Here is a 26,771-nt window from a genome sequence, read left to right on the forward strand (position 1 = left end):
TTTCGAATTGTTTCAAATGTCGTTTCAAGTTACCCCGCAGAAGATAGTTCGGGGTTGTGTTTTGGCCATTTTTTGTGTCAGAGGTTGTATAGAAACTTTTGTTTTGTTTTGTATGCGATTTTGTTTAATAGGTTTTGTATTTTGTAAGCGCCATATCCTTTGTTTTTCATTGAAAATGCACAACATACTCGAAACATTCTCATACCATCACATGATGTATACCATCACAAACGGTACTGAAACGTTCTGGTCGGTAAGCTACACTAAAGCTAGCTCTCTTAAACTGAAAACGATAGAAAGATGTTTTTGCACAATCCGAGTTGCCTTGAAGCGATCTTTCGTTTGAAATGTCGTTTGTAAAAATTGTCCTTTAACCCTTTGGAAAATTGGCAAAAATGTGGAGTATCTCGTAATTTTGCAACTTTTGAACCGATTGACAGATTTTTGCAAACAACATTTCAAATAAAAGCGATCTTCTTTACAAATAACTTTGTAGAAGAAACCATCTGTCTATAACTTTTAGTTTATGCGAAACCGCAACGAAAAGTTGGAGCCAAACGCGTTAAGCAGGTGTATAAGTGCCTGGGTGCGCATGGCCGGGTGTCCAAGCGGGTCTACCGGTGATACGCATGCGCATGCCAGGACGGCTACACTATGGGGCAACTGTTGGAAAACTGCAGAAAAGAAATTGAATGTGTATTTTATTTGTTTTGAATACTGCTCGGTGATCGTAGGGGCTACAAATTTTAGACCCATTTCTTTGTTTTGTCTTGTAGTATAAAACAACATATTTATTTTCAAATGAATACACACTTTTAGTTCAAACTTTTATCCCGACGTGCAGTTCCACTGTGTTTGCACAGTTTCTGTTCGTCCGCCCGTTCAGAGACCGAATGTCTCAAAGCAGAGCGAAACGATTCGCTGTGAGAGCGGAGGCAGTGCTCGTGCACCACTGCAGCGTTGTTTGCTTACAACCGATGAGTGTGATCAGAGTGGAGTTCGGGTTGCGCACCTCTGACTGTGACTCTCGGCGTGGGGCGAACGGCTTGCTTTCGCTTCGCTCGTTTGGTGCACGTTTGCTCTCACAATGACGCGAAAAGCATTACACTCCCCATCTCGGTTGTGCGGGCGCGATGCGCATCCTACCTGCGATTAACGATTATTTATATTAGATAATAAACAACACTGGACCAAGAACACTTCCTTGTGGAACCAATTATGATTACAGAGAGATTACTTTAGAGCTACCAATTATGATTATAAAGGGTTTTCTTAACTTTTATCGACCTACTGCCCCATAATTCTATTTTTTATTCGCTTCGAACGACGTAATTGTGGAGATACCGATTCACTACGCTGCCTCTTTTTTTTAATCTTATCCGTACTTATCGGGGTTTTGTGCTTCGGAGGATGATTATTGTTTGCGACCGTCGATAGCGATTCTGATGTGTTATTAAAAAATATCGGTAAAAATGGGTGGAAACGATCCGGTAAATTTGAGAAACGTATTTGGTTGACATGAACGTAACGAACATTACCATGTAAATTTATAAAATATCTACTAGGATTTTTAGGCCAGGTACCTGGCCCGTCAGCAGTCCCTGGCTCCCCTACCGCCCCATTGTTGGTTCCATGCCGTCCCCGTTACAGTTTCTAGGTCTTTCCGCAGAAGGTATATTGTGTTGACAATTGCCGAGCGATAAGTGGGTTCAAATACAAATACGAATTGCGGGATAAAAAATTACGAAATAATCTGACCCTCTCTCTGTTCGACCAGCGCCCGATCTTCACGCGCAAGATGTGTCCCTTTAATTGAAGCCCCCATCGATATGTATGCAAAAGCACTGTTATATCGCAAAATGTAACCAAAAAACCAAACGCGTCTATCGAACAGCTCGGTTAGTAGAAGGTTTTTCGAAGACAGGGACTTGAACCGAATTACCCACACAACACATATGCATGTAAATCGAATATCAACTTGAAATAATCGTACTTCTATGCAATATGATTGAATCGTAAATGATGCTAAAATAATACCTAAACGTACAAAGGTGGAGGCGCTAACCGTACATTGTTAAAAATGTATATGTTTAGTCGTATATTTTCTAAGTCGGCATCATATACGACTTACGATATACATCAGCCGTACATTGTTCGTATATACGTATGCATAAAGAAAATCGTATTACATTCTTAATCGGCATCATATGCAACAAAGAATATACATTGCTCGTACATTGTCTATGCGTAATGCGATTCCGATTCGAAATATACTAATATGAGATTCAATTTATTCAACTTTATACGACTTCGTGTTGTGTGGGTACAGCATATTGTACCAGTTTCTGTGCCACACAGCACATGCAACCGGGTACTGCAACCTTTGCAAACGGTAAATGTCAGATAGTCAATAAACTGTCAAAATCTGCGCAAATGTGTTTTCGGTCGTCGAGTGACAAATAGATTTGCAAAAATTTGCGCAACTGGTATTGCTTGCAAGCCGATGGAAAATAGTTGTTTGTGATGATATTTAATGTTTGTTCAAAAGATTTCGGTGAACACATTACCTCTCTGTAATTTGTTACAGTTAAACATTCAAATCAACACTGAATGCGCTTTCATTTGGATCGGCTCACGAATAGGAGCGTCGATACGAAACAAAACAAAAAAAATGACAGCAAAACTGACATTCGCGCGAGTACTATACACCCGTTTGGAAGGTAAAGCTACCTGCTCGCACAGCTCGGACATATCGTCCTATGCCGCTCGCATTCTCGCTCTCCCTCCCTCTCCCCTCTCACTCTCACTCTCTTTTTCTTTCTTTCTCGTTTTCTCCCCATCCCTCTCATTATCACCCAATACCTCTCTTTCTTTGTTCACCACTCTATGTCCCTTACTTACCCAACTCTACCCTCTCACCTTCCACCGCCCATTTCCTACCTCCCTCCTCCCACCACCCATCTACCTCCACTGATGACCATTCACCCACCACCGTACCAACCGCCCACCAACCACCACCAACCGCCCACCAACCGCCACGAACCGCCCACCAACCACCAACAACTGCCCACCAACCACCATGAACCGCCCATCAACCATCTCCCATCTTCCATCTCCCATCTCCCATCTCCCATCTCCCATCTCCCATCTCCCATCTCCCATCTCCCATCTCCCATCTACTCTTTCTCACTTTGCCAACCACATCTACCATCGCATTCACACTGTCTCGCTCTCTCTCATTATCTCTCTCTCTCTGTCTATTTATCTCTCTCTCTCTCTCTGTCTCTCTCTCTCTCTCTCTCTCTCTTATTATCTCTCTCTCTGTCTATTTTTCTCTCTCGCCTTGTCATACATTCCATTTTTATCTCTCTTTTTCCCACTATGTCAGCTTCTATCTTTACTGTATGTCTCTCTCTTTCTCTCTCATTTTATCATTCTACCTCTCTCTATTTCTTCATCTCACTCTTACACACACTAACAGCACAAAATTCCAACAACAACGCACAGAAGGGTCGGTTTTGCTTAACAGGCCCATTTTTCTGATTTTGAATTAGTAGCGACATTGAATCAGGCATCATTCGAATAAGGGTTACTTTTTGCGCGCGTGTTTGTTGGGCCATGGTCGACCCTCGGAAGGAAAATTATTATATGGGAAGGGAGAATTTTTTCCAACACCAACGCTGGACTCCAACGCTCATATTCATCCAAATGATTTCTATACAAAACTTTATCTCCTCGAGAATAACTCTTATCAGGCATTTTGATCAAATTGTCATTACAGCTTGTTTGTTTAAAGACGGTTTTTTTGTTGTTCTGTATATGCAATTTTGTTGGATTGGTCATATTTAGTAATGTACGGGGTGTATACGTGAACATCCTCGCAGATGGTGATCTATTAGTAGTGGTTGACGGTGTGTTTCTATAGTTAAACAAAATTTGACTTATTTTTTCTTGTAGGGGTATTTGTCTCAACTTTTCATCCAAAAGATACTTGTTCAATACAGATTTAATCGTCTGTACTCCTCTTTCAGCCAAGCCATTCGACTGCGGGTGATATGGTGGAGATTTTAATACCTTAATATTATACGACTGACATGATTCTATAAAAAAAGATGAGTTGAACGGTGGACCATTGTCCGAGCACAACTCCGCAGGATATCCAAAATATGCATAAATTTCATCGAGCTTCTCCAACACATTCTTTGCACACGTTCTTCGTAGCAGTTTTGCTTCGATAAATTTCGAGTATGCATCTATCACTTTTAAGAACGTACTACCTTCAAAATGAAACAAATCCAAATTAATACGTTGGAAGGGAAAGGTTGCGGGAGGGCATCTCGATTCCACCTGCTCCGCTGGCACTTTCTGTGTTTTTTGGCATACGACACACATTTTGACAGTATTTGTAATATCTTTGTCCAATCCTTTCCACCAAAAAAAAGATCTTCCAATCATTTTCATGCGCACAATTCCATTATGATTTTCATGCAATTTTTTAAGTACCAATGGTTGAAGAGTTTTAGGGACAACTAAACGATCGTCAAAATAGAGACAATCTTCTTCTACTTCCAAATTAGTATTAATCAATGCATATGGTGTTGTAACTACAACCGGTCGAGTCACCGAAAGAAGAAGATTTGTAAATGCCTTTGGACGTGATCCACTGATCAGTCAAAATATTAATTTATTTTCTCCTTCTCACTATTGCGACTGGCGCATATTTCTTCGGCGCTGCTTTTATATACATATAAATCTTCACTAGCGCCCTCTTTTGGTAACGATCCTTTGAACACGGAGGCGTTTGACACGTCCCCACGAACACTCCCACGCAGGCCCCATACGGCCCTGTCATTTCTGACATTGTCTCCCCAAATAATCGATCAGTTGATCGGCTTATTTCCCTTTGGCCGTCGTGAGGACCTCGTGTTTGTTCTGCTACCATAGCGGGTGAGTGTTTTTGTTTATGGGAACGAAATTTACTTTTACTTATAATTTTAGGTTTACAATATCTCGTGGAAATTGGAATGGGTCTCCCCGTAATGCCTTCGCTCTCTTTAACGCGCCGTCTCTTCACTGGGCCAGTCTCTATCTTCTTTCTTCTCACGATTGGCATCGACAAAGAAGCTAGCCTCGCCTTCTTTGTTGCGACGTCCGAGCCGGCCGTACGTACGGCAATTCCTCTGCCGTCTGCAATCGTTCCGCCACCACCAGCCACACGTAAACTCGCTAACGCCGCCAGAGCCGGATCGTTTTGGGTATCGGGGCTGGATGATTTTTTAAGTGTCCGTTGGCACGCGGTGTCAGCTCTGGGACCGCAGGCAACTGTAGTATCCGATGTTTTAACCGAATGACTAGTTTTCGGAATCTTGGAGGATTCCGGCATCGACGACGGTGCTGATGCTGCCAACACGGGCGTTGCTGGTGGATCTGTGTGTAATGGGACAGTTCTCACCGTTGGAGCTGTGGTGTCATCTAAGCTGTCTTCCCTAGCCGCCTCCACCTGCCGTTGCAGTTTCACTCGCTCTACGTTGTTGTACTTCCACGATGCTGAATCTGGAATGTTGTCACCGGAACAGATGTGGTAGCCACAGTAGATGCTGGCTTGGACGCGTCTCCCCGTGCGAGGACCGAACACTGTCCAGCCGAGACGTGATTTTGTTGCAACTGGCTCGTTTTCCTTGCCCTCAACGCTGCAAAGCGGCTGTCCTACGAAACAGTTGTCAATTCCGATGAGGATCCTTGGCTTCACCTTCTCATATGACCTCATAGGGAAGCCCATGCAGATAAGGAAAGCGCTTGACCAGTGTCGGCACCAGGAGGGTCTGTTCGGGCAGTGCCAAATTGCGCACAGTGTGTACCGTTTCCAGTACACATGACTGGCTTTGTTCCCCTAGGCCGGACAAACGTAGCGAGAGTCGAACTGACTCCCTTTCTACCCGCGTTGTCTCCCCGGTCCAACGAAGGCGAAGAGGATCCGGCGTACCTACGATGCCCAATTCGTCCACCAGCCCCTGCTCCACAAAGGTTGATGACGATCCATCGTCGAAAAAGGCGTACGTTTCGATCGACCCATTCGGCCCGTGCACCACTACCGGAGCGTAGCGAAACAGGACTTCCTCGCAATCCGCTGTGTGCGTGTTGCAGTTAACCTGCGTCCGGATGGGTGCGGGCTCGGTTGCCTCGTCATGCAGCAGTTCATGATGACTTGATCTGCATCCGTCCTTGCCGCAGAAAGTACGAGAACGGCACTGACCCGGGTGCCGACCCAAACATCGTCTACATAGTTTGCCGTCTTTCACTATCAACCAGCGACTTTCAACCTCCAGTTGGCAAAACCTTTCACAATCCGCAAGTTTGTGATTTGTCCCGTTGCATGCGTTGCACCGTGTTTTTCCTTTTGGTGGCGCAGGATTGTGTATCTTCGGTGCCGGTGTTTCTGAGGGAAGTGTAGTGATGTGTGTGTAATTTCGGCTTACCTGACCGTGCTGACTTTGTTCGGTTTGTGTTGTGTCGTAAAGCGGAACCGATAAGCTTGCCGCCCGTACAAGTCGATCCAACCAGTGCTCAAGGTCCATGAGCGTGACTGCTGGCAGCTCCAGACGGTGATCGTTCCAGCGCAATCGTTCGGTCGGTGGCAGCTTTTCTACGATCTCATGGAGCAGTGTTGCGTTGCACTGGTACTCCCATAAGCCGCACGCCTTTACGGTAGCACACATGTTCAGGACAGCTACTCCGAAATCCACCAGCGTCTCGGGTCGTGTTGCATCGGGCGAAGGCATCCTTCTTAATCTTTGGACGAGTGAGTTCGCAATGATCTCCGGTCGTCCAAACAGCGTACGAAGCATGTTTATCGCTCCGTCCAGGTACGATGGCAACAGCAAGCGGTAACGGACTGCCTCCAACGCCTTGCCTTTCAGTGCCCTTTGTACGCGCAGAAGGTTTTCCTCTGGAGTGTACCCGCATAGTTGTGTTGATCTGATATAACTGGAAATGAAAATCGGCCACTCTTCCGGAGCGCCGGAGAAGGTTGGCAGCTCGCGAGTTAACCCTTGGCGTGCCGTTAACTGGCTTGCTGTCAGGATCGTTTGCTGCGCCCAAATGTCGTGCGTCGTGTGTGCATGTGGCTGAGTAGTGTTGTGCCCGGGATGCGCCGTGTAGGCCGGCATTTGTGGCGGCGCCGATGCCCAGTGTTGTGGGGCTGCCATTGTCGCGTAGGCAAATGCTGGGTCCAACGTTTGACCGGTCATAATACGGCTCGTGGACGGACCAGCCGCTTGGAAGGGTGCCGCAATTCCCTGGTTACCGTAGGTCATCAAGCCCCCGGGCATCCTTATCGTTGATGCATCCATCGGCCTTGATAGTGTTGCTGCGCCCGCCATCGTCCGTTCCACGGCTGGTGCGTCCGCCATAGTACGTTCTGCTGTTGGTGCGCCAGCCATCATATGTGCGAACGTTGCTCCCGTCACCATCTGGTCGGGCATTGCCCTCGGCATCAGCTGTTCGTGTGTTGCGCTTACCGCGTATGGTGCATCCAAAGTGAACGCCGGTGCTGCCGGGACGTGAGCTGTGGACGTGCTACATGTAGTTTGCGGGGCCTGTGATGGTACCGGTGGACAACGGCTCGTGTGGTTTTCGCGGCACCTTTCGGGGTGACTAGAGCCGTCCCGTCTCCCCGCTGCCGCCACGAAGCACGCCCTCTCCATCTCGAGACGTTGCATCTCGAACATGATTGTTCTTAGTCGATCGCGCTCTGTTGATCTGCGATCGATTCCCTCACGCATGATCTGCGCTCCAGGATGATTCTCCATCCGCTCGTTCGGATGCCAAGTTGTCGAGTTCACCGTAGAGCCCGCCATGCGCTCCTCTGGCTCACCCGAGACCGCTTGCCGCTGCTCAGCAGATTCGCTGTGCTCCGTCGCTTCCCGCTGTCCGATGCACGCTTGCCGGAAAATACGGTCCTCACTCGACATTTTACTTTGCACCCGCGCGCGAATGTAGTTTAAACTTAGACAATTAAATTGCGAAATTAATATTTTGAAATGTTGTAACTACAACCGGTCGAGTCACCGAAAGAAGAAGATTTGTAAATACCTTTGGACGTGATCCACTGATCAGTCAAAATATTAATTTATTTTCTCCTTCTCACTATTGCGACTGGCGCATATTTCTTCGGCGCTGCTTTTATATACATATAAATCTTCACTAGCGCCCTCTTTTGGTAACGATCCTTTGAACACGGAGGCGTTTGACACGTCCCCACGAACACTCCCACGCAGGTGTCCCCATACGGCCCTGTCATTTCTGACATATGGTTTTACCTCTACTGGAATCTTACTTGACCATCCTATTTTTATTAGTTGTATAACTTTTGAGAGAATTTAATCCCTAATTTGTTCTCTTTTTATATCTTCCATATCTATATAATTTGGTACCTGATTATCAGCAATGTCCATGTGCTCAATACGATTTTAGATAGGTAACGGTAAACGAGACAATGCATCCGCATTACTTATACTTTTTCCCGGTTTGTGCACAACACTGTAAGAGTAGTTCGACAATGTAATTGCTCAACGATGTAAACGTGAAATAGCTACTGCAGTTGATCCCTTTTGTGGATTGAAAATCTGCTTTAAAGCTTGACTATCCGTATCGAGCGTGAACGTTGATCCGTACAAATATTTATGAAATTTCGTGACCCCAAAGATGACCGCAAGTGCCTCTTTATGTATTTGACCGTAGTTTTGTTGAGCCGGTGTGAGCGTGGACGATGCAAAGCACACAGGCTTTTCACTTCCCCATTCCCAGACCAAGGAATGATTGCAACTGACTCTCGTGTTTTGGAGCTGGCGCCAAACAAACCGCTTCCACTTTGTTAGGGTTAGGCCCAATTCCCTTTTCTGTTAATTTAAATCCGAGATGTTCAATCTCCGTGACAAAAAAAACTAGATTTTTCCCAATTTATATTGACTTTGTGTTGGTTGACCTTATTTAATACCTCAAAAACGTTTGTTCGACATTCTTCTATGTCACTACCACCAATCAAAATATCATCCAAATATGCTACGGCTTTTGTATCCAACAAAATTTGGTCAATAATGGATTGAAAAATGGTTGGCGCAGCACTAATGCCGAATGGCATCCTGGTATATCTAAATTAGCCTCTATGTGTATTTACCGTGTTAAATCTATTTTACGCTAGTGTTAAATCTATTTTACAAAAAAAATTATAATTACTTAAATTGGCTAAAATATCTTCTACGGAAGGCAAGGGATAATGCTCCGTAGATAAGCATCTATTCAACGCTGCTCTACTGTCCAGACATATTCGGATTGATCCATCCGGTTTTGGAGTAACTACTATGGGACTTGCCCAATTTGACGAACGAACACATACGAGTATTCCGTTCTGGATCATTCGATCGATTTCCTTTTCTACCTTTTCTCTAAACTTGTATGGAACCGTGTACGGTTTGTGAAATATTGGAATGGCGTCTTGTTTCAATACAATGTCCGCCGTAAACCCTTCGATGGCTTGACTTGACTTTTCCTGACACAAATTAGGAAATTTTTGTAGCACTTCCGACTTCAGACTATTGAATAGCATCCAGGGATGAAAGTCCAATATTCCCTAACTTCCTCCACTCGGGGATTAAAACATCTAAGGTAGAACGACCTAGTAGTGGATTAATGTTTTTTTCTCCTTGAAGCACAAAAATCTTAATCCTCGCTGTTTTTTCCTTATTTTTTATATCAACTAAAAATTCCCCTTCCGGACAAATGCTTTACCCGGTTACCGATTGGAACATTTTTTTGCTTGGACGCAATACATAATTTGTAAATTGACGTTCGTAAAGATCTTTAGAAATTACAGAATCGCACGCTCCCGTATCAATTTCGAAGTTGATTATTAAGGGTTTACCCGACGCTCCTACTATCTCTAGATCCATTGTCGCCGGTACCGCACTACTCTTACTCTCTTCCGCACACACCGATACACGACGACTCTCACTCACTACCGTATCCTTCGACGACTCGCCGCATGGTGCTAGTAGATTCAGCTTCATATTTTCAGCGACGTCCACCAGCTCCGCCACTCGATTATGTGTGGTAGCTTTTTCGGCGTGCGACACAAGGTAGACACGTGGCCCACTTTGCCGCAAGCAAAACACGTCTACTACTTGGCAGGACACGCCTCGGGATTATGACCTCTACCGCATCGGAAACAGGACGTCGATCGAAACTTTGCCACTAACCCCGGTCTCCTCGTAGGGGGATTTGCCTGTTGCCGCACATATCGCTCTGGACGCGGCTTCAAGGCTGCAATTTTCGGCGCTCCTTGCATTTCTCTGGACTCTGACTCCGCGGCTTCCCACGTGCGGGCGATTTCACACGTTTTTTCGAACGAGATGTTGAGCTCGGTCAACATTTTTGTCCTTAAATTGGAGTTATTGACCCCCGCGATGAATTGATCCCGTAAGGCTTCTGATAAGAATGCCTTGAACTCACACGACTGCGCCTTTGACTTAAGGTCCGTTATATACTGGACTAGGATTTTTAGGCCAGGTACCTGGCCCGTCAGCAGTCCCTGGCTCCCCTACCGCCCCATTGTTGGTTCCATGCCGTCCCCGTTACAGTTTCTAGGTCTTTCCGCAGAAGGTATATTGTGTTGACAATTGCCGAGCGATAAGTGGGTTCAAATACAAATACGAATTGCGGGATAAAAAATTACGAAATAATCTGACCCTCTCTCTGTTCGACCAGCGCCCGATCTTCACGCGCAAGATGTGTCCCTTTAATTGAAGCCCCCATCGATATGTATGCAAAAGCACTGTTATATCGCAAAATGTAACCAAAAAACCAAACGCGTCTATCGAACAGCTCGGTTAGTAGAAGGTTTTTCGAAGACAGGGACTTGAACCGAATTACCCACACAACACATATGCATGTAAATCGAATATCAACTTGAAATAATCGTACTTCTGTGCAATATGATTGAATCGTAAATGATGCTAAAATAATGCCTAAACGTACAAAAGTGGAGGCGCTAACCGTACATTGTTCAAAATGTATATGTTTAGTCGTATATTTTCTAAGTCGGCATCATATACGACTATACATCAGGCGTACATTGTTCGTATATCTATACGTATGCATAAAGAAAATCGTATTACATTCTTAATCGGCATCATATGCAACAAAGAATATACATTGCTTGTACATTGTCTATGCGTAATGCGATTCCGATTCGAAATATACTAATATGAGATTCAATTTATTCAACTTTATACGACTTCGTGTTGTGTGGGTACAGCATATTGTACCAGTTTCTGTGCCACACAGCACATGCAACCGGGTACTGCAACCTTTGCAAACGGTAAAATGTCAGATAGTCAATAAACTGTCAAAATCTGCGCAAATGTGTTTTCGGTCGTCGAGTGACAAATAGATTTGCAAAAATTTGCGCAACTGGTATTGCTTGCAAGCCGATGGAAAATAGTTGTTTGTGATGATATTTAATGTTTGTTCAAAAGATTTCGGTGAACACATTACCTCTCTGTAATTTGTTACAGTTAAACATTCAAATCAACACTGAATGCGCTTTCATTTGGATCGGCTCACGAATAGGAGCGTCGATACGAAACAAAACAAAAAAAATGACAGCAAAACTGCCATTCGCGCGAGTATTATACACCCGTTTGGAAGGTAAAGCTACCTGCTCGCACAGCTCGGACATATCGTCCTATGCCGCTCGCATTCTCGCTCTCCCTCCCTCTCTCCTCTCACTCTCACTCTCTTTTTCTTTCATTCTCGTTTTCTCACCCAATACCTCTCTTTCTTTGTTCACCACTCTATGTCCCTTACTTACCCAACTCTACCCTCTCACCTTCCACCGCCCATTTCCTACCTCCCTCCTCCCACCACCCATCTACCTCCACTGATGACCATCCACCCACCACCATCAACCACCACCAACCGCCCACCAACCACCACCAACCGCCCACCAACCGCCCACCAACCGCCACGAACCGCCCACCAACCGCCACGAACCGCCCACCAACCACCAACAACTGCCCACCAACCACGACCAACCTTTCACCAACCACCATGAACCGCCCATCAACCATCTCCCATCTTCCATCTCCCATCTCCCATTTTCCATCTCCCATCTCCCATCTACTCTTTCTCACTTTGCCAACCACATCTACCATCGCATTCACACTGTCTCGCTCTCTCTCATTATCTCTCTCTCTGTCTATTTATCTCTCTCTCTCTCTCTCTCTCTTATTATCTCTCTCTCTGTCTATTTTTCTCTCTCGCCTTGTCATACATTCCATTTTTATCTCTCTTTTTCCCACTATGTCAGCTTCTATCTTTACTGTATGTCTCTCTCTTTCTCTCTCATTTTATCGTTCTACCTCTCCCTATTTCTTTATCTCACTCTTACACACACTAACAGCACAAAATTCCAACAACAACGCACAGAAGGGTCGGTTTTGCTTAACAGGCCCATTTTTCTGATTTTGAATTAGTAGCGACATTGAATCAGGCATCATTCGAATAAGGGTTACTTTTCGCGCGCGTGTTTGTTGGGCCATGGTCGACCCTCGGAAGGAAAATTATTATATAGGACAATAGGCTGACCCGCTCGCTGCTCGCACTTGCGAAAACGGTATCCTTCCGCCATGATATTCACTGCTGGTGCTAAATGTTTTTTTAATAATTCCACCCACTCGTCGTATGTTTTCGAACACGGATCATCTGGTGCACAGATTCGTGCCGCAACGGAATACATACATGGCCCTGCCATTGTTACTAGCATTGGCACTTTTTTCCTGTCTGGCACATCGTTCACCCAAAAGAATTGTTCGAACCGTTTGACGTAATCATCGTATTTTTCTCCGATTACAAACTGCTCCATGCTGCCGAATACCGTCATTGGTGTACCACCGACAGCCATGGATGACACGGGTTTATTATCTTCGATCTTCATCGTTGTAAAGAACTACATTCACCGATTTCAGTTGATCGCTGAAGTGCCTGAATACGTTTAGAGCGCTTTTTGTATCACACTGTAACATGCTATCCTTTTGACCGACTTGACTGGACTGATCATTTATTCTCAAATACCAGTGGCGTCTCGTCCACCTGAGCAACCTGTGCACTGCACAGTCATGAATTTTTAAAAAGAATCACAAAATTATTTGTTTAGTTATGGTATTGTAATTTCCACCCGCAATAGTTGCGTTCAAAATCTACTTAACGCTTTACAACGTTGCGCTGGGCACTTCTGCTGGTGCACCGCTGCTACAAACGAGCATCTTTAATCAAATAAGAACAGTTCTCTTAACCACAGTCTCATGATACCCTCCTCATTACGAATGGTGAAGAAGCGCTAGTTTTCTTAATAGCAAGAGTCAAAATCCAGTTGGAAAGTCGATCAGTTTTGTTTACGGGTGGGCACTTCTGCCAGTGCACTAGCCAATCGTATATGTACACATTAGTTCTCTCGTGCATGTGTTGAATACGTCCATGTGAAATAGTCGATGTATAGGTGCCTTTCCTGTGCACATTAGATTGTACCCAGGCCGGACCCGAAGTGAGCCTGACTTGCCAAATAAGAATTTGATTCACAGACAATGACTAACCGCGGATATATTTTCCGAGTAGATATTGACGTTCGTGAAGTAAATTTGCAAGAAAATCAAACTTTGAAATAAAATCGAAGAAACAAACATGCAAATATAGCCAACAATTTAAAGCTAATTAAAAAATGTCTAAGCTGACACGTTGGACTGGGCAATACTGCAGGTGCACACAGTTTCATTCGAAAGATTTTTCATGCAATTGTTCTATTTAGCGTGAAATTACCAGTCAATTTATACATCAACATTGAGCAATACATCGTAGATGAGCTGTTAAACTGGTTTTTCATGTACAGGCTGGCCTCGGTTTTCGTCACCCAACGGGACTTTGACAGCGTTGAAAACCGAGGCTAGCGGACTACAGCACTTACGTTTGTAATACCTACTCAAGACTTGACTGACACATTCAACCAGCCATTCAGTTCGCTGGGAACCCCAGTAAAATTTGGTAGATCCTTTACCAAATCAGGGATTTTTTCAAAACTTTCGGGATTTACACTTGTTCCATCTGGCTTTGTAAACTAAAGCGGTGGATCGGAATAATCGATTTGAGTGGGGGCGACATTGCACGCTTCGAGTGCGGCAATGTGGTTAATATAATTTGGTCAAGGTCTGGTCTCGGCATTTTGAAGGAAAAAGATTGCAATGAATTGATAAGATCCTCCAGGATTTTTTTTGTTTTAACACGTTTTCACTTCACTAGGTAATTTTACTTCTTCTTCTTCTTCTTCTTCTTCAATGGCCCGCTCGCAGTTGAGCACGTCGTGCTGACATGGCCTGGTCACCAATCGTTCTCCAGGTAGCTCGGTCCATGGCTGCAGCCCTCCAACCCCGGTCGCATCCGATGTCTCGCAGGTTCTGCTCCACTTGGTCCATCCACCGAGCTCGCTGAGCTCCTCGTCGTCTCGTGCCGGGCGGGTCGCTGGTGAGCACCTTCTTGGTGGGGCATGAGTCCGGCATCCTCATGACATGCCCCAACCAACGAATCCTGCCGGCCTTCGCCACCGTCAGGATGTCCGGCTCGCCATACAGCTCAGCTAACTCGTGGTTCGTTCTTCTCCTCCACACGCCCTGCTCGTACACACCGCCAAAGATAGACCGGAGCACGCGCCTCTCGAAGACTGCGAGGGCGTTGGCGTCCTCCGTGAGCAGAGTCCAGGATTCATGCCCATAGAGAACGACCGGTCTTATCAGCGTGCGGTATATGACACATTTCGTGTGCGGGAGAAGCCATCTGGACCGCAGGAGTTTGTGGAGTCCATAGTAGGCACGATTCCCCTGAACAATGCGCCTCCGGATTTCACAGCTCACGTTGTTGTCCGGAGTTACGACAGTGCCGAGGTAGCAAAACTCCTCTACTACGTAGGTTGCCTTTTAAGTTTCGGGATTTGAAAAAACTGGTGATGCAATCTACCAACTAACAATTTTATCGTAAAGTTTGACGTTTTTGAGGTTATACGTACTCAGAACATTTTGACATAGGAGAGCTACTTGTGTTGTTAAAAAAATGTTAAAAGTGTCAATGTCCGCCAAATTGTAGAATTTGGTCGTGGACATTTTCGTGCGATTATTTTTTGCTACTTTCGACGTGAATTGTCACAGCAGTAGTGTATGAATGAACTTAATTCAACTTTTGGCGATGAAGCTCCATCAATGATTAGTATTTATCGATGGTTTGGAGAATTAAATCGTGGTCGGAGTTCACTCCAAGATGAATTTCGTGAAGGTCGTCCAAAATCAGTTGTTGTTCTGAAAAACATTGATGCTGTGCTTGAACGGATATTGCAAGATCGTCATGTGACTTATCGGAGATAGAGACAACCTAAGGTATTACTGGGACCAGCATATACTTAATATTGCATGGACATTTAACTGTCAAAAAAATTTGTCCGCGTTGGAGCCCACGCAATTGGTCAATTCCTCAAAAAAGACTCGTGTCGATTGCAACTTTAAACATTTTTTTAACAACACTAATAGCGTTCGTATGTCAAAACGTTCTTAGAACAAATAACCTAAAAAAAGTCAAACTTTACGATAAAATTGTTAATAAACAGATTGCATCACCAGTTTTTCCAAATCCCGAAACTTAAAAGGCAACCCTCGTACCTCAAGTTCGTCGCCGTCCACTGATACACTGCTCCCCAGCCTGGCTCTATCACTGTCAGAGCCTCCGACGAGCAGGTACTTTGTTTTCGTCGCATTGATCATTAGTCCAATCCTTGCGGCCTCGCGTTTCAGTCGGGTGTACGCCTCGCACACCGTCCTAGTGTTCCGCCCGATGATGTCGATGTCATCCGCGAAGCCGAGGAATTGGAGAGAGCGGGTGAAAATCGTGCCACGGATGTCGAAGCCCGCGCTTCTCATGACACCTTCCAGAGCGATGTTGAATAGAAGGCAGGAGAGTCCATCACCTTGCCTCAGACCCCGGTGGGATTCGAACGGATCCGACAGCATGTTCGAAATCCTAACCTTACACAGCACCCCCTCCATTGTGGCCTCTAAGGGCTCGCAGTCAATGTGGGGTCACTCCGGTCAAACGATGTGACGGCGTGAACGCCTGGAATACTGGCCTCCTCGTGGCGCCACTGGACCCCCTGGAGACAGGGGTGACGAACAGAGATCTGGGTGGGAGGGATATCCGCCCTCCCGTGCACTATCAGGGTGATGACCCCGTTGGGCCGGGGTTATGGTAGTGTGCCGCAGACGGAACGGGCCTTGTAAGGTGTCTTTAATCCTGGTTTTAGATACCTAGCCCTCTGGTCTGTTTAGCCTCTCCGAGTGAGGGAGGTTAGGATGGACCCTATGTCAGCGGACAGGACCGCGAAGACATAGGGAGTGTTTCGGAAGGGATTCACTCTCCTGGAAGTTTCACGAAAAGTCGCAAAGGTCGAAGTCCAGATGTGCTCTGTCGCCTCCCGGGGCGCAGGACTGAGACCGATGCGCAGGCCGCGAGTGGACGTTCGGTTACGAAGGAGTTGGTGGTGCTTCTCCTGGGGTTGCTGGCGGGCGAGTAGGATGGACCCGCCAACCATCGAAAGTCATGACCAGCAGCAGAACGGACGACGCTCGTGGCACAGTCGGGCACGTAAGTGCAGGCGCTAAAGCGCACAGAAGGAAGGTGACGGAAAGCTCTATGGGGCGACTTGCCATACGTCGATAGGGGATGCACCGGGGATCCTCTCACCAAGGTGGTACCTTTGCGACAATTGTCTCGTCAAACCGGAAACCGGCCTGTCAAGGGCCTGGCACAAGACCAGCCAGGCCAAAGGAAGCACCAGCGGGTGCAGAACGAGGGACGGCACGTAGATCGAGCAGGAGCTCGATTTTGCGGGCCATAAGATCGCAGATCAGAGGTGTAAACCTGAGTTCAAGTCCCATTTACGGGTTTTTAGGAGGTAGTGGTGTCATGTAAGTCAGCTGTCGGATCGATCTTCTGAGCCGCTTAAGTTGCATTGCGCCGAGTCCGTCGCCTTAGGCTTGGGAAATAGCCCCTGGTAGTCAGGGTAGTACCTGTTACACCTTTGGAGACACGCGCTTTCACCCTTCAGGAGTTAGTTGCGTGCCACAGCGTCCGTAAACTGAGATTTTAACCTAGGGACAGATGCCTCTTCCGTCATCGCTTCTACCGTGTAGGTGCACAGCGTGACGGAAGGTGAAAGGCTCAGAGGAGGGAGTAATGTTGGTCATGGTCCCTCGGGACCAAGGCCAATGTGAACCCTCGTCCAAAAAAAAAAAAAAAAAATTGTGGCCTCTAACAGCCGAACCAGCTTCTCGGGGAAGCTGTACTGCCGCATGGTCTTCCATAGCTCCTTCCTGTCTATGGTATCGTAGGCCGCCTTGAAGTCGATGAAGAGGTGGTGCGTCGGGATCTGGTGCTCCCGGCACTTCTGGAGGATCTGCCGTAGAGTGAAGATCTGGTCGGTGGTGGATTTGCCTCCAACAAACCCAGCTTGGTAGCTTCCGACGAAATCTGTAGCAAGGGGCGCGAGTCTGCAGAAGAGTATCTGGGATAGGATTTTGTAGGCGGCATTGAGGACTGTGATGGCTCGAAAGTTGGCACAGTCCATTCTGTCACCCTTCTTGTACACTGGGTGGATGACACCCAGCTTCCAGTCTTCCGGTATCCTTTCCTGCTCCCAGATTTTCACAATTAGCTGGTGCATACTGACGGCAAGCTCTACCGAACCCATCTTGAATAGTTCTGCCACCAGCCCATCGCTGCCAGCTGCTTTGTTCTGTTTCAGCTGCTTGATGGCACTAGTAACTTCGTCCAAGGATGGTGGGAGCACCTCGTCATCTACCTCCTGGCTAATGTGCTGCTCAATTCTGCCTGCGCCGCTGCTGGACTCCCCCAATTCCGCTCCGTTCAGGTGTCCGTTGAAGTAGCACTTCCACCTTTCGATCACCTCTCGCTCGTCCGTAAGAATGTTGCCCTCCTCGTCACGACACATTGCGACGTTTGGCGTGTAGCCGCCTCGTGTCTTCTTCAACATCCTGTAGAACTGGCGAGTTTCCCCCGACTGAGTTAGCTGCTGCAACAGTTGTTCATCCGACTCCTCGAAGCGGCGCTTCTTGCTCTCGAAGAGCCGGGTTTGCTGTGTCCTCAGTCGTTTGTAGTGTTCCACGTTCTGACGGGTTTCGCGCTGCAGCATTCGGGCGCGCGCTGCGTTCTTCTCGGATAGTGCCCGCCTGCACTCGTCATCGAACCACTCTTTCCTCTGGTTAAGAGGCTTATGGCCCAGTGTCTGCTCGGCTGTGCTGCTGATGACTCGCTCCACCATACGCCAGTGGTCATCGAGGGACATCGTGGCGGTCGCGTTGTTGTCCGGTAGCGCTTCCCCAAGCGCTGACGCGTAGCCCTCGGCAACAGCAGGTATTCGCAGCCGATCCGTGTTTAGGCGTGGGGTAGGCCGGTGACGCAGTGTATTGACAGCGCAGAGCTTCTGCCGTAGCTTCACCATAACCAGGAAGTGGTCCGAGTCGACGTTTGCGCCCCTGTACGTACGTACGTCGATGATGTCCGAGAAGTGCCTTCCGTCTATGAGAACGTGGTCTATTTGGGAATATGTCTGCTGTGGTGATCTCCAGGTGTAGCTGAAACGAGGTTTGTGCTGGAAGAAGGTGCTACGGATGTTCATGTGCCTCGAGGATGCGAAGTTGATGAGCCGGAGGCCGTTGTCGTTGGTTAGCTGGTGGACGCTAAAGCTACCAATCGTAGGTTTATAGGCCTCCTCTCGCCCGACCTGAGGATTTAGATCTCCGATGACTATCTTCACATCATGTTGTGGGCAGCGGTCGTACTCCCTTTCCAGCTGCGTATAAAACGCGTCTTTGTCGTCATCGCTGCTCCCAAGGTGCGGGCTGTGCACATTTATAATGCTCAGGTTGAAGAAGCGTCCACGTATCCTCAACCTGCACATCCTGTCGTTGATCGGCCACCATCCGATCACACGCTTCCTCATAGCACCCATAACAAGGAACGCCGTACCGAGCTCGTGCTTGTCTCCACCACTCTGGTAGATCATGCAATCGCTACGGTAGGGGCGCTCCGAGACTCCTTTCCAGCGAACCTCCTGAAGTGCTACTATTTCAAAGCCGCGGGCTCTCACTTCCTCTGTGAGTATTCTGGTACTCCCGGGTGAGGTAAGAGACCTGCAGTTCCATGTACCGAGTTTCCAATCGTAGTCCTTTTTTCGTTGCGTGGGTCGGGCATGATTGGTCCAAATCGGGTATTCTTCGTGGTGACTATTCGTTGCAATTGTACAGAGGGTGGCTTGCAAGGCCTCTCCCTCCGCCTCCTATCTCGTCGGTGGAACAACGCATCCTAGCTGTTTTACGTCCCGTAGGATGCCAGGACAGGGTGTACAGCCGCCCCTAACATGGGGAACAGACGCTGGTTCGAGCCGCTCCTAACATGGAGAACAGACGCTCGGGGATGAACTACTAGCAAGTAGCAGTCCATTCCCCCTCTCAATTCAGCCTTTGCCGCCCATCCGCCCAAAGGGGTGGGTTTCCCCGTGTACCCAAGCTTGGATATTTAGGCGACAAGTTACCGTTCTGTACGTCGCGGACGTATTGAGTAGGAGTTGGGGAGGAGAGCCTATAGTAGCCTTCAGGAGGCGTCGGATCCAACCCTTTACAGAACTAATTTTACTTAGTATTTGTTAATCGCGTTTTTGTAATCACTTGATTTTTGTTTCACAATTTTTACGTACTGTTTTTTTTGTTACTTACAGTACCATACGCATCCTGTATTGGGTGATGGTTTTATGATTTATGATGCTCCTCTGACGGGCGTTGTGTTTTACTGCTCCTCTAGCAGGCGTAGTTTAGTTTCTGGAAAACCGGCTGTGAATGACTTCCTTCTCGGTGTAATGGATGGCTCCTTTTTGTCCTGTGTGAGCTGCTAACTGCACAGGTGACTCGGGATCCTTTTTACACGGCTGCACTCGGCGATCAGGAAAGTCTTTTTAAGTTTGGGATTCGGTGGTAACTATCACTCTAGCGTGGTTACTTTCACTTTCACTTGTACTTAATTTCACATAGCGTGGTCCCTATTCGGGGGCCAGTTAACGCACTGCTGCTCTTGTTGGATTTTTAATAAAAAGTTAAACTTTATTTCCTACAACATAAGTGCGGGTTAATATCTAACTATCGGTTTGGATGCTGGATACCAACTAATGATCGGTTCCCGATCTGGATCGTTGGTTCACGGTCTTCAGATTGTAGGTGGTCCGCGTCACTGCGGGAATCTGCAATCTCAGCATAATGTGGTGGTCCGGGGGCCGCGTCGCGATAATCGAATGCTGATCCACAATGTATGCGCTGGCGTTGTCCACAATGTATGCGATGGCGTTGTCCACAATGTATGCGCTGACGTTGTCTTGACTTGTGTGTGTGAATTTCATCGTTTCGAACGGTAAGTGTACCCCTCCCTTTCCCCTCGCTGTGTCGCAATGTACGAGACGGTGGGATCTTTGGATTCCGAATTGGAGAAGATGGAAATCGAGGTGGAACTAAAGCAGGCCAAACGAAGAACTGCCGCAGCCAGAAACCACCCAGCCGAGTCGGGTTTTAGTGGCTACTGGCTCGTTAGGCGCTCCTTCTACAGACGGTAGTTGTCCATGCCAATAAGCAGCCGAGGAGACTCCCGTTGGTACGATTGCAGCGGTACTTTCCTAAGATGCTGGTACCGTGCTACGATCTCCCTTTAGTTGAACGACTGTGGTGGTAAGGCCAGACTACATACCGTGCGCACCGCTGCTAACTCGTGGTGCTGGCCTGCGTTGCTGGAGCCGGCCACGAGAATGGAAAGTTCGGCTGAACTTTCCTCCTCTCTTGTTTGTCCGCCGGTCCAGGAGAGGTGAAGTGGTTTCGGGGACCCTTTTAGTCCGAGTTTCTCGACCAGCGTGTGATCCATTAGGGTTACTGATGAGCCCTCGTCGAGGCAGGCCAGGACGTCAACTTTCTTGCCGTTCCCGTGGAGCGTTACCGGGACGTATCGTAAAAGCACAGAGGACGTATCCGTCGAGTGCAGATTGGTAAACTTACGCTCTCTGGGTACGGGATAGGGCACACCATCACCTTCGGCAAGCGCTGCTGGTTCAGTTGTCTGCTGGTTAGGTTGTCGAGTGCCTTCATACAGCGATCTATGATGCTTCGTCGTACATCCGTCCCTGCCGCACGACTTGGAATCCCTGCACGATCCTTTGTGCATTTTCAGACACGATCGGCAGTTTCCGTTGGCTCGTACGTGATTCCATCTGTGACACCACCAGCTGCCAGTACGCCCAGCACTCAGTCAGCGTCTTGCACCCGCCATCGCAGATGCACGGTGCTGTGACAACATTGGTTGATTTTTCATCTTCATAACTGCGACGAGCACGACACCACTACCACTATGCGCTTCAGTCACCGTTGTTTCGGTATGTACGAAGAGCCCTTCGAAGACACCGTCCCACGCAAAAAAGTGCAACTGATGAGCACACACAAACCTCATCGATTGCACGAACAATTATTAATTTCACTGATTAATAACGCCATTCATTAATTTCACTGATTTTTCTCGGAGTCAGCTGCAGAAAGAAAGCAACGCCGTAGCAATTCACGACCGAACGAGAAACACGACGAACGTGTGAATCCTACGCACATCAGAAAGCAGAGACAATAACAACATCGGAAAAGTGAGAAGAAATTGACAGTGCGAGAAAGAGACAGGGAAACCATGGACTGCAATGGTCAATTCGCATGTATCTCTGACCGATTTATGCAAATTGAGGAGTTTGGTTTTTCAGACAATTTTGTGGAAGGTAAGGTTTATATGTTTTTTAAACTTTTTAAGAAAATATCCTGTTTCACGACTACGCAAGTCGTGAAACCATTGACGGAATCGCTCCGGAATCAATAAGGAACCTAATTGGTTCCGATGTGTTGATTGCACAGTCAACCAAGACCTCCTCAAATGAGAGGGCGTACACCTGCTGAGGCTTTTGATCTACAGCCCCTGTAGGCGAACGGGGGAATTCGGACTGGGAAAATCTTGATCCGGAGCCGTTTTCCTCCACAGCATTGATCCGCTTCCTGCGGCAAGTTGCAGCGAAGTGTCCACGCACTCCACAGGAGTTGCACGTCTTGTTCAACGCTGGACACAGACGGCCAATATGTTCTGTTCGGTCGCATCTCGAGCATCTCTCGGGTCGACTTTTCGAAAACATTGCATTGCTCCGGAAACGCTTTGATTCCACTTCATTATCCCGTCCGAAGTTATTCTTATGGCTCCCTCTAGGGTAGCGAGGCGAGCTACGCGATACAGCCATGATATTAGGGTCTTCCACTGGTAAAGGGTCGGGTTGTTGCGCTTCATCACGCGTCGCTGACTGGACTATAAAATTTGTGTCGTCAGGAGTTGCGTTCGAACGAATCGGTCTTGATCAGACGGACTTTACCCGCAGAGCCAGACCTTTTCCCTCAACCTTGCGTGAAAACTGAGGGCTGATTCCCCTCTCTCCTGCTGCATTGACGAGAATGAGTCGTGTTCGGCCGAGGTGTCCGTTAGAGTCTTGAGGTACCCTTCGAGGTTGTGCATGAACTCCGAGTAGCAATCGGCGGCATCAGAGGTAGGCCGTAACTTTGCCGCACGAACTATCCCCTGCAGTTCGTCTCCGATGGAGAGGTACAGGAGCTGGAACCGTCGCACCGGATCATTCGCGTTCGAAAGCGACGCCGCGATCTCGAAGTTATCAAAAAACTTTGTCCATGCTTCCCACATTTTGTTAGCCGGTATCCCTTTGGGAAACAGCTTGATACTGTCCCATCGGATGCTTGGCGGGTTGCTCTCGCAAGGCAAAGTCGTTGGGGCAGATGCCCGAGAGCCTACAAGGCCGGCAATGGTTTTCTCCAGCTCTTGAACCTTGCGACGCAGCTCCTGGTTTTCCTGATCCGAACCCGAGTCAATTGGACTTACAAACTTCCCCAAATCCTTTTTATTCTCCTCATCGCTCCCGTCTACGCTGTTATGTTCTGGGGCATGGACGAATTTGCTGATACTCGACATGTTTGCGGTAGGTTGGTTTCGAATGTTGGAAAAAAAATTCTTCAGAATGTCTGTAATCACTCAATATGAGAGGAAAAAAAAGCAAGAAAAAACAACAAAAACTCTGTTTAGCACTCCACAGGAAAAACTACCCTAGCGAGTTAATAAATAATATAATAAAGAATAAAAGAATAAAGTGTCTTGCTCAGTCACTTCTTCCAGTAAGTCGTCGACACGTTTCCCGAGAAATTCGAGGTATACTCGGTACCTCGGCTCACCCCGAGCGAAATAAGATAATCCACTCCTTCTCTGGTCCTCCTGAGTTCGCGACAATTTGCTCGTCCCGAGCTTCGCTTGTCCATGCTCATCCCGAGCAACGATTCATTTTTCGTTCTGCTCGATTTGCTCGTCCCGAGCTGCGCTTTCGAGTACTCGTCCCGAGCTACTCTTTTCCGTGCTCATCCCGAGCTACGATTTACTTTCCTTCCTGCTCCTCCTGAGCATGAGCTAATTTGCTCGTTCGAGCTGCGCTTTCGAGTGCTCGTCCCGAGCTACTCTTTCCCGTGCTCGTCCCGAGCTACGATTTATATTTTTCAATTTTTGATCCAAAAGGAGTTGGAACTGCGTGAGCGCGTGAGCTCTGTTCGCACGGAGCGAAAGACCGGCACGAAGCACTAACACTGACGATCACGCGGCGGCACGAAGCGGCACGAGGTTTTCGGATTCAAGGCACGGAAGCCAAACTGCACGTAGCGGGAGTCGAAATAGATATTACCTTTATACTTCTTTACTTTATTTTTCACGAAGTCGACGTGGCTTATCAAGCGAGCGATAACAGGAAAAAGAGGCCCGTCGATCCGTTGATCGACGGTTTTATAAGTTTCATCGCTCCCCTCCACTTCCCTATGCGTGGGAGAGTTGCCCGTAGCGAAAGCTCTCCCACGCGCTCTCTCATGTGACGTATCAGCACGCGGTGATAAGCTGACATTCCAGCACGCGGTCTGGCACGTCACACGATCTTCCGGGTCATGGAGGGGATTTGCATATTGATGGTCGCACGGAGGACATCATCAATATGCGCTTATCGCATGATCGCGCGGATGACATAATTGATATGCGCTTATCGCATGATCGTGCGGAGGACATAATTATTGTCGATCAATTATTTCCCACAACCATTCCTCCCCCCTTTGGGACGCAGGCGACCGTCCCAAATTCCGCACGTAGGTGGAGGGTCGTCCTCAAGCTCTGGGGTCATCGGCGGCACGTAGCCAGGAGTCGAGTCAGGAGGACACTGCGCTGCTGCTACCTCAAGTTGTTCGTTTGGCGCTGCGTCGGGTACGGAAGAGTCAGGTGCGTCCGAATGCTCCTTGGATAGTTCCGTTTCAGCGGCCTCAACCGGGAGGGGGGCCAACAGCCTCACGTTGCGCTTGTAGATGCCGCTGCTTGTTCGTATGTCAGCGACACGTACGACGCCGTCGGGTCCCACGTAGGTTTTGACGACCAGGCCCATGGGCCATCGTCCAACGGGTAGGTTGTCATCACCGACTAGTACGATCTGGCCCGTCTGCAAGTTTGTAGTGCGTTTCGTCCACTTCGCACTACAACGTAGCTGAGCAAGGTACTCAGTTCGCAAACGGGACCAGAATTGCTGAGCGAGTTTCTGGACTCGCTTCCAGCGAGTTTTGACACCGGCCGTGTCATCGTCTCCAAGCGGGGCAGGAGTGGTGAATGAGTTGAATTCCCGATTGTTGTGAGTCTTGCGAAGCAGACTCAATTATCGGGCCGCTCGCACGAAGTTGCGGCCGTTGTCCGAGTAGATCGTGTCCACGTAGCGACACGAATCGCAGTAAAGCCGAGATGAATGCCGATGTTGGCGGATCTTCCACTACCTCCAAATGTGTGGCTTTGGTAGTGAAGCACACGAAGATACAAACGTAGACCGTTCTACGCTTGCCTGATCGAGCACTTGAAACGACTTCGAAGGGGCCACACAAGTCCACGCCAGTGTGGGTGAAGGCCGGAGACACGTTGACGCGAGCAGACGGCAGCTGTCCCATCTGCTGGGAATATTGTCTTGGGCGCGCTCGGGCACAAATTACGCATCTCGAGATTACCCCGACGACTGTTCTCCGCAGGTCTCGCATCCAGAATCTCGCACGGAATTCGGCCATGATCAGCTCAGTTCCCGCATGGAAGTTGTGCTCGTGCAAATGGCGGATGATTACACGGGAGAAGGGATGCGACTTTGGTACTAGGAAAGGTGCCTTGGCGTCGTCAGCCAGATCTGAGTTTCCTAGTCGTCCCCGCACACAGATGATCTTATCCCTTACTATCGGGTCGAGATGCTGCATCGAACCCTTGGGAGCGACTGACCCGGAGTCTTGCATCTCCTTGACCTCATTGGGAAAGCACGTAGCTTGCATCACCCGTACTATCAGTTGGAGTCCGTACTCCAATTCGTCGAGTTGAAGGGGTCCTGATTTTTTCTCCACGGAGGATTTGGGTGCGCGTAAGTTGAAGATTGCTCTACCGAGCCACGCGAAATGTCGTCTTGTCATGATGAACGAGTTGTGGTGCTTGTACTGGGATAATAAGTCATCACAATCGTTCCCCACCATGGCCGTCAACAATAGAGGAGCGTCGACAGCTTCCTCCAACGCAGTCACGTAGTTTAGTTGAGGCATAACTGGCCTTTCATCATTGACTATGAAACTCGGTCCGTTCAGCCAAAAACTCGCAGTCTCGCTGTTTATGAGCTTGTTGGCAGGAAGTCCTCTGGCCACGAGGTCTGCTGGGTTGAGTTTCGTCGGCACGTAGCTCCAATCCAGACGATTCGTGGCAGCGTGAATTTTCTCCACCCGGTTCTTAACGTAGACTCCCCACTTGGTGTTATCGGAACGTATCCAAGCCAGTACCACCTGAGAGTCAGTCCACCAACGGGTTTGGCTTATCCGGGTGCCAAAGGCGTCCTTTATTTTGGCATAAAAGCGAGCTAGGAGCAGAGCTCCTTGCAGTTCGAGTCGCGGCAAAGTCACCTCTTCGATGGGTGCCAGTCGCGACCTGGAGCACAGCAACCGAGATTGCGGGTTTCCTTCACCGTCCAGAAAGCGAAGGTAAATGGCGCATCCAAAAGCCTTCGTAGAAGCGTCGCTGAAGCCGTACATGATCGCGTCCTGAGGTTCGCTGGGCAGCGCCATCCTTGGGATTGGGAGCTGTCTGAGAAGCGGCAGGTGGCTGGCGAATCCGTTCCAGCTTTCGATCATGCGAGGAGATGCGGCTTCATCCCATCCGAAGCCATCTCGCCAGAGGTCTTGTAGCAGAATCTTTCCGGTGACTATCACTGGTTGGAGGATCCCGATAGGATCATACAGCTTGCCAACTTTGGATGCTAAACGTCGTTTCTCCAATGAACCCAAAGGCTCGTAGAACTCATCTTGGACTACGAGCTGGAACGTATCCTCTGTAGGGCACCAAGCCAGGCCGAGCAACTTGATGGCCTGCTTCTCACCAATCTGTAAAGTTGTATCGCGATGTTCCATCGGGATTTTGCTGGTGATCTCTGGTGAGTTGGATGCCCACTTTCGCAATGGCAT

At 48.1% G+C, this 26,771-nt stretch overlaps 1 protein-coding gene across 1 annotated transcript; it reads right to left on the bottom strand.

Moving 5' to 3' along the window:
- Positions 1–24,337: 24,337 nt before the first annotated feature.
- LOC131292358 (uncharacterized) lies at positions 24,338–26,771 on the bottom strand. Its single transcript, XM_058320813.1, has 2 exons — positions 24,971–26,771; positions 24,338–24,882 (listed from the first exon to the last, which is right to left on the bottom strand). The coding sequence occupies exons 1-2, from the start codon at positions 26,769–26,771 to the stop codon at positions 24,338–24,340; spliced, it is 2,346 nt and encodes a 781-aa protein (XP_058176796.1).

Source organism: Anopheles ziemanni (genome assembly GCF_943734765.1).
Source record: "Anopheles ziemanni chromosome X unlocalized genomic scaffold, idAnoZiCoDA_A2_x.2 X_unloc_5, whole genome shotgun sequence".
Lineage (NCBI taxonomy): Eukaryota > Metazoa > Arthropoda > Insecta > Diptera > Culicidae > Anopheles > Anopheles ziemanni.